Source organism: Chaetodon auriga, chromosome 17, assembly GCF_051107435.1.
Source record: "Chaetodon auriga isolate fChaAug3 chromosome 17, fChaAug3.hap1, whole genome shotgun sequence".
Taxonomy (NCBI): Eukaryota; Metazoa; Chordata; class Actinopteri; order Chaetodontiformes; family Chaetodontidae; genus Chaetodon; species Chaetodon auriga.
Window position 1 is genome coordinate 2,690,878 of NC_135090.1, and position 9,430 is coordinate 2,700,307.

Here is a 9,430-nt window from a genome sequence, read left to right on the forward strand (position 1 = left end):
GTTATGTACATTTACAGTTTATACACTACAAGCTGGATTTACAGACTCTGCATGTGACGGTGCATATTTTTAGCTGTTCTCATCAACACTCACTTATCACAGTGTATTTACAGATGGAGGTGTTGCAGTGCAATAACACATTTAACACAAACAGTTCTCCTTCCATTCTGTCTGTTCTCTGGTGTTAAAGGCTCTGCATGTCGATCTGTGTATCTTTGTGTTACACTGATGATTCAGTGACCAATAATTATTTCCACACTGAAGTGTGACAGGAAAATGTGGCCAAAGTCCTCCCTGTGTTCTATGTGTAACTCTACTGCCCCCCTCAGCTTAGACGAGGGAATGAAACGTAAATCCTGACAGTGTGTTAACAGTGAGTGTGTGTGTGTGATTCTCTGTGCAGATGGGAAGCTGAAGACCTGGGTGTACGGAGTAGCAGCAGGAGCATTTGTTCTGCTCGTCTTTATAATCTCCATGACTTACTTAGCATGGTAACGTACCAGCGCTTCCATATTATTACTGTGTGTCCCTACCATGTGTTGTTTCTATCATCACATTCGTTAACATTCATGCCATCTCTCACCTACATTCAGTGAAGTAATGGAGATCATAAAAGACTTGTTTAAATGAAACATGGCTGAGGGTTAACAAAAGCAGTGAACTCTGCTTCTCTTTCAGTGGATATCTCCTTTACTTTCATTTCACAGATATTAAGTGGGGAACTCTTAAAAAAGTGACAAAACACAGCTGATGAAAGTATAATGAAACTGAAGAACTTGTTAAGATTTCAATCAAAATTTTGGCAAGATGCAACAACAGATTTGATTTGATGCCGTTTAATTTTCTCATTCATACAGTCCACATCAAGGCACATTCATTTGCCGAAGTGTTCATGATCATACATGTACAACATCGTAATCCCGGTTAGATATTAGTTTCTTACCTAAGGACTATCTTTATCATGAGCGCTCTTATGAGCAGTCTGTGATCAGTGTAAGAACAGAGAGAGTCATCTCTGCACTTCATGAGTTCATCATCAGCTCAGAATAAGATCTATACATCTATCTACATCTATAATACATCTATAAGTCTCTGTGAAGCTTTAAGCACATAAGACACTGATCAGTGAATAATCATGTGATTCGTCGCATCATGTTACATCATGTTGGACATTATGTGAATATGTCTGACTGAGGATATTGAAGTCCAGCTGAAAGGACTTTAAGATTGTAAAACTGGACCAAATGTAGTTTCAAAGTGATTTTTTTTAAAATATAGGCAGCATAAACTGTATTTTTACAGCATTTCAATTACTATGTTTAAATGTACACACAATGAAATACAGTCATTAAATGTTGTTGGGCAAGATTTTTAAATGTAAAACAAATGTCTAAAAATTTACACTCACATTATAACTGGGTCAACCATTTGTCCAGAAGTAAAGTATGTCTATGTTTGATCCATATTTTCATCTTCAGTTGCTGCTACCTGCATTCTGTCCCTGTCAGGTTACAGCTTAGTAAATACATTTAAATCAAATGTAACACAGTGGGGCTCCAGCACTTTATCATCCACTCATGATATTCAAGCCTGATAAATGATGAATGAAATAGTGTTAGCTTTTTGACTCGTTCTCCACTCAAACTCTGCAGCTGTTTTGCTGCTGCTGCTGCGTTTCTTAAAGATCAGCATCTCAGGGTTAGTAACCTCAGAGTCCAGGGCAATAGTGACATTTTGCTTTCAGAAATATGTGCCTGTCATGAACTGGCAGTGCTGGTATGCCCGCAGAATCATTTAGTACAGTCAGTGCTTTAGAGACTGAGCTCACTGTTGTTCCAGTGGTTTTGGTGAGCTTTATAATCACGCAGAGTGTTTTCATGCATCCATGGAACAAACACTATGAGTCATGAAGAGGAGGCAAAAGGTTCACATTAAATCAAGCTGCTCAAGGAGAGTGGAGCAGATCACTGGAGGTGAATCCTCTGATCAGTACAGTGCTCCAGCTGAATAATACATGCTGACACCTGTGCACACCTGAAAGACATATGACATCCAAGTATAATGAAGATATTTATAAAAGCAAACATATTTAATCTAATGAGGAATTTTAGAGCACCACATTAATCCTTTAAGTTTTCATTTCATCAGCTCTGCTTTGATCATTTATTATTTCTTATAGTGATAAATATTAGACCTAGACTTTAGTCCTGTAGGCTTAGAGCATCAATTTAATGCTGTAATCCAGAGCTCTTTTAGGCCCTGAGATGAAACCAGCCCAAAATGTAGCAAAGTGTTCCTGCTCGTCATGGTGGGTTCAGAGATTTAACCTGAGTGTAACCTCCATTACATCACTGCTTATGTTGATTCATTTTTTCAGTTTTCTTATTTTTCATTTTTTGATGTTACTTTCCCCCTCATCATTTGTCACCTTCATTTCTTGTTTTTCTGTTTCCACCTTCACCCTCATGCTCCCTGCTCAGTTATTGTGGTTGTTGCCTTTGCTGCAAGCCCAGATCCAAGTCCCCCTCAGATGGGGTTTACTGGATGGACCCAAACAGCTACACTGTGCCTTACACCTGCCCTGCATGCCAGAAACTAGAGCAAGACGAGTTACACCGGCACAGCCAACTCAGAGAGCAGCAACAGGAGCAGCAGCAGGAATATGAGGCACTGGAACAACAGCCTCCAGGATCACAACAACCACAGCAGCAGCAGCAGCAGCAGCAGCAACAGCCACTGCCACTGCCACCCCCACCACCTCCCTTTGAAACTCTCATCACTTAGTCAGGGCCTCATTTCACCCTCCTGTTACTCACTTCGCCTGACATTCATTTGTGCCCTAACACCTCCAGTGCCTGTTCACTCATTTCAGTGGATGACTCTCTGGAGGTGAGCAGTCCAGCTTCTCTCAAACTCACCACACACCTGCAGGCTTTTACTGTAAATACAAACAGCAGACTGCACTTTATCAGTTTGCTCTTTAAATCAGTTAATTTCCTGAAGCATTGAACTATTCATTTAAAGGCTAAGTGGACTGAAGGTAAAAGTATCGGATATTTAATCACATTAGTAAGTAATAAGTAAATACATTTGTCATTTGCACTAACAAATAAGGATAAAGGCATATATTCAGTCTTTCCTCCCTAGTTTGAATCCTTGTCTGGCTGCATAAGCTTCTAAAGCAGCATGCAGATTCATGAAAATCATTGTTACTGCAACTACATCTGACACTAATACAATAACAGTACTGCAACTGCCACTACTGCTGCTCCTTCGACTGTACTAAATCTGCTAATATTACTACCACTGTGTGGTGGTGGGTTGCTCTTAGCAGTTTCCACTGTTCAAAAATCAGGATATAAAAGGCTTTAACAACCTCTGAATCTGCCAGCCAGCAGGCCAGTCGGAATGGTAATATTTCCTCTGCTGCCATCTTCTGGTCATCCATACACATATTGTATTATATATTGTACAAAATAATGTCAAATATTGTTCACAGCTTTCATTTAAATGTGTACACTATATGTTTATTCCTCATTTGTGTACCATATAAAAGCAATTCAGAATTTTTCAGTGTATTTGAAGTATAGATGACAGCTAACTTGTACTTCAGCTGTAGATTCCTTAAAATCATTTAATCATTGCATTGCCTGTTTACACTGACTGCTGTGTGTGGCACTCCCATAGAACAACTTCACAGCATTTATAAATTATATGCCATTTATGCTTAATCTCATACAACTTTGGTGCTGACATTTTTGCAAAGCGTTCCAAACTGTTCTAGATTGAATTTGGATTGTTTTTCTCCAGTATGAAAATGAAGCCTTGATGCAGATGCAGCAACAGGCTCCTGAGTTTAAATCCAAGCTGTCCCAGTGTCTGTGGGTTTCCTCCACAGTCCAAAGACATGCAGCTTTAGCAGTGACCTTAGTGTTCAATTTTTAGAAGAATGAAACTTGAACTCATCTCAATCATAGAATCGTCAAGCTGATCTGAGTGTGCTGTGTGCTAGTGTTATTGTCACGAACAGAATCAGTACCTGGTAGAATTGACTGACCGCACGTCAGCTCAGCTGTGATCTACAGTTCATTGGCTTCTTCTTTCGCTCTGAACAAGCTTATATTTACCATGGTTGAACAGTTGTGGCGCCATTCTCTAAGCATTGTTTCCTTGTTTTTTTTGTTTGTAGCAAAAAGCCAAAGAGGCCACAACGGCGGCAGATGAATAACAGGCTGAAGCCGCTGACTCTGGCCTATGACGGAGACGCCGACATGTAGGAGTCTTCCCGCTGACCACGTTTACCTACAGACATTTGTCCTACTGCAGGACACACAGGGTTTCTATAGAAACTCTTCGATGTCAGGGCTGACGCTGGGCATTGTTCAACCTACAGGTGGACACCCTGGGAAGATGATTCTGACAGAAAGCGAAACCTCAAAGATCAAGACACTGAATCCATGTCATTAGCAGCCTTTATGTTCCCATTCTCTTTTTTAATGTCATTTTTTGATACTTTGTTTCACAAGAGCCTTCATGAATTCTTTATCTTCTTCTGGAAGTCTGCCTTTGCTTCTCTGCCATTTCGTACTGCCAGTAACATCCAAACCAGTCTTTGGAGGGGGTCACCCGAAAACTCAGATTTTGCTCGAAAAGCACAAATCTTCATTGGTCTTTAGGTAATTTTGTCACTGCTGAGTGGGATCATCTCTTTAGGAAATTATGTACATTCAGATTCATCTGTGTTATTGTGGCCTAGGTTCATCTCGACAGCAAAGATAAAACCAGACAGCAAATATGTAATTCCCAGAGTCACCATCACTTCTGCCTGCCTCTCCCTTTGATTTTTCAGGCATAATTTTGCACTATATTAGTGCAGCATGATATGTACTTACTGTATGTCTAGCTTATGCCATAGGAAACTGCCTCTCTGAATACAAGATGGTGTACAGTCTTGTGCTAGAAATGTAAAAAAGTAGACTTTTTTGCAAACAGAACTCACCAATGTTTGTTGATATTTTTCTTCTATTACCTCTTATGTGTGATATGATGGGACGCAATGTAAATAGGATTTTTTCTGTGTTTTCAACTTTACCCTTTCTAGTATGTACAGCTACACGTCTCAAACTCTGCCTGAGTTCCTTTCTAATTTTTTGACTGTGGCTTAAGATCATGATCTCTTACTTTTGTAAATTATTGATACACGTTATTATTATCAACTCAGACTGCAGGAGATCCATAGAAACCCATCCATTATGAAACCCTTTTCGACCCTATGATATGAGAAGAAGAAAAGTGCTAACAAGACCAGGAGATGGAGTATAATTTAATATTGACTCTTGGCTTCAAGTGTTCAGATGAATAAACGCCTGTGATATTTGAGTTTGGAGATTAATCTTGGATGGCTCATTTAAATAATGAGTTCAAAGTCTCAGAAATATATCAGACTATGAAGAGCATCACAAGCCAGAGATTAAAGAATTCAGACTTCTTTGAATCTGAGTTACATCTCCAAATAATTTTGTTCTGTGTCAATGCCTTCTGCATTCCTTGATTTTGTAAAGGTCTCACTATGCTTCAAACTAACTACAATGAACAAGTTAGATCACGTCTAAAGACAAAAGCATTTGAACCTGCATGTTCTGAAGGACCACACTCAAAGCGAGGGTGAAAAGCTTGCTGTCTTGCCTCCTGGCTGCATCCCACTGCCTCCTCCATGTATCTTTAAGAACTCATGGAACTCTGTTGCATGTCTCTGTAGTGTAGCCATGATGATTGGGGATGACAGCACACGTCTTCAGATAGTTATGTTGTTGCAGCTGCTTGTACACATGGGAGTATGTGTATTTTATTTAAGGCTTAAGGGAAAATGCACATTAACTAACATGAACACTTGGGTCCATCCGGTCCATGTGCCAGATTTAACCATACAGGCTAATTTTGTTCTGCAGTCCCTGACAGGTTGATGGTACATGAAAAAATAAAAACAAGCAAAAAACATTAAAAGAAATATGCACATAAAAAAAGCAGATAGCATATGAGCACAGACAAACATCAGAACAATGGCATAACCACAAACAACAGAAACAGTTATGTGAAGAATGAAAGAGAGCTGAGAGGGAGGTTCTAATGTCCACACACCTGATAATTGCTGGATAAAATGGGTGTGCTTGATGGATTGTCAGTTTTGGAAAGTTACGGGAATGGTGGGACACAGCCTCCCCAATTCCAACAATGAAGTCTCAGAAATTATGAAACAGCCTGACAAGCACAAAGCTTGAAGCATACTTGGGCCTTGAAGGCGCCTGTCAGAGCCGCTTGTTGGATGGCCGAACACCTTATACACCCCCAACGCCCACACACACACACACACACACACACACACACACATTTCTGACATTAGATCGTTTGTGTGCATCTTTGTAACTTTCCAGAACCAACAATCTAACACTCATTTCGTGTGGTGATTGTTATTGTTGAGCTGTGGAGGTGAGAAGAGCCACGGTTTGAACTTCTCTCTTCTGTCTTCCTCTTTTTTTCATTCTTTTGTCAACTTTTCTGTCATTTTCCATGTGAAACACAGAGTACAACACGATCAGTGCATTTCAAGTGAGACTGTCTGAAAGTGTATGCCCTTATTGGTATATACCCATATTTCCCATATACCCATATTTCCCATCTTCCTCCTCTCAGGTTTCCACTCCTGTGCTGCTGGTTTGGAACAGCTATACACACTCTTGATTTCTGATGTGGTCGCACAGCATGTCTTACAGTCTAGCATAACCTGACAAAATTTAGTGAGTCTGATTGACTGGATGAGCCTCCACTGTTCCAAAGGCTCCTCCAAATTTGGCAGATACTGTAAATGTAGCTTACTTTTTCACAAATTTGGAGGAAAAATTTGATGAATACATTGCTAATCACAGGGTATTTGAACTGGTGCTTTGGTTCTAGTTGTACATCATTTTTTGATTGCAGTGTCTCACTGTAAACTTGCCGATTATGGAACCCACATGTCTGTATTCTTGGTATTTCTACTTTGTTGCCATGTGAAGGCACCCTCAGGGTGGTAAACTTGACATTTTTGACAAGGAGTGCACCGATGAACCATCAGTTGTGGTCTGTGACACACCCTTCCAGCCTCCACCCTTACAATGAGGGAATACTAGACCATCTCATTTGAAGAGGTTTAGCCTGACCTTCATGTTGTTCATGTTCTCTAAAAGACCCGCCTTCAAAGGATCAGGCCCCAGGTCCAACCAGAATTCTGATTTTCATTCCACTTTCTTAGATGGTACCTTCTATAAAGGGTTTATAAATTACAAGTAATGATTTTATTATTGGTATTTTACAAATGCTCCTTTATAAGTTATCAGGTTTTTGGTTACAAATGTCAGTGAGTCATTCATAGTTTTTTATTTATGTATTTTTTTTTTAATGCAACAGTCCATGAAGTCTGCAGTTGTAGATTTAAGTTATTAATCTGTTATTATTCACCCAACCGGTCTTCATGAGATCAATCAATTTACACTGACCTCAAATCCAGTCTAATCTTGTATGCTATAAGACACCAGAAAACAAACACCTCTCTGTAGTCCAGAGTGAGGTTCCTCCCTGTTCGCAGCTACAGAAAAGCTTGAAGGATTACGTTCTGTCTTACAGGCTTTATTCACCCACTCAAGTGTTTAATGACATTCATCTAGGTGAACTCTTCAGCCATGTATCCCAGAGAGACCCTACCAGTGTAGTCTCCCTGTCTTAAAAGGCTTTCAGCCCCTAAACAACTGTAACACTCTGAGGGACTTTTAGTGTCTCAGGATGCTGTAAAATCCTTCCCAGAAGCTTTTCTATTGCTAAAAATTCCATTCAGGAGGAATCATTGTATGCAAGTATTTTGAGACGATACAATGCTGCCTGAAGTAAGCTAAAAGTCCAGTCATACCCAACATGAACAGTTTATTGTTTATCAGTATGAGACGTCATATCATTGCCAGAGAGTGGCACTTTAATATTCTGTGAAGTTTGTTGCTAGTAAGTTAATGGAATGTTTATTTTATATTTCTTGGAATATGAGTTGTAAATAAAGTGCTAAATATTTCTTTTTTAATTTATTGTTCATGTACCATAACGTGTTTCCTTTTTTACTGCACAAGATGTTGCGCAAAAAGAAAAAATAGAAAAAAAAGAAAAAGTGGAGGTGTGAATGGAGTGTGCTAAAAGCGATACTGATAACCTTGTGAAAAACAAAGTCACTGACGAATTCTGTCCTTTTCCTACTATTTGTTTATATGTATTTGACTAATTGCTGATAATAAACAAGGGAAATATTTCAAAGTGTTGTTGCCTTTTTGAAAGCTTCTTCAGCCTGATGTGAAATGTCAAACTGACTAAAATTTTTGGGAGTTGACAGGATGTTATAGGAATAGAAATGTTGTCTTTGGCTCATGAATTACAGTTATGCAGGCCAACGGGCCAAATATTCAAAAGTCCCTTTTTCCTCCAGCAGAGATAAAGAGGGAAAAGACTGTTTGGAAGCTGCAGTACTTTGATCAACATGTAAAATGTTATCGCCCTTGTTTCATTACTACAATATATTTATTTGAAATTATGAAGCACATACAATGACCACCAGCTCTCCGGACACATGGATAGGGTGTGAAAATATTTGCCTATATGTAGACATATATTTTCACACCCTATCTATATATTATATATATTTTCTCATAGACATGTACATAATTCACATGTATCTGATTCATGTGTGGGGTAGAGCTCTATGAGCTTTAACGATTAAGACTCCAGGCAGAATTGCATTTTGTCAGTTAGATGGCAGTAACACTGACTCGTTCTCTTACACTGTGAATATACTGTAAATCTTAAATGTGATGCTTAATTTTAATCCAATTGTTGTTTTAAAATCTGAATCGCTTAAACATTTTGGTCAATCTGATGGACGTAAGTTTCCACGAGACCTGTCACACTGCAAAATGGCTTTTACATTTCAGAGATAATAACAACAAAGCATTTAGTATAGGGTATACTAAGAAGATACAGAAACCATGGTTATATGAGGGTGGCCAAGGTTTGACATGACTGGGCCCTGATGTCCCCTTCCACTTAGAGCACATACTACTGTAGAAGGACGGAGAGGAACCCGAAACTCTGACATTAACATATGGATGTCTGGACTGAACCAGCCCACAACCACAACTCAGCTGTCACAAGACATGTGCTTAGATGCATTTGATTCTCTCCATCTCTGTAGCTACAGCATTCCTATGCTGGAATATTATGTGGCCCCAGCTTTTATGTGTGGTAATTTATTTTGCTATAAGTTAATTTAGGAATACGCATCGCGTGAGCACAATTTCCCCTCAGATGATGAAGTCAGAGTGATCCTCAAAACAGGGCCAGGCGAAACAAAGTTACAATT

General features: G+C 39.3%; 1 protein-coding gene across 1 annotated transcript in view; it reads left to right on the forward strand.

The window, feature by feature from the left end:
* The window catches only part of thsd7aa (thrombospondin, type I, domain containing 7Aa), a 154,341-nt gene extending 146,019 nt beyond the window's left edge, over positions 1-8,322 (forward strand). The window contains exons 27-28 of the mRNA XM_076754016.1: positions 404-491; positions 4,190-8,322. Coding sequence (XP_076610131.1) covers positions 404-491; positions 4,190-4,277 — 176 coding nt within the window. The 3' untranslated portion in view covers positions 4,278-8,322. The remainder of the gene's footprint in view (positions 1-403; positions 492-4,189) is intronic.
* The last annotated feature ends 1,108 nt before the right edge of the window (positions 8,323-9,430 follow it).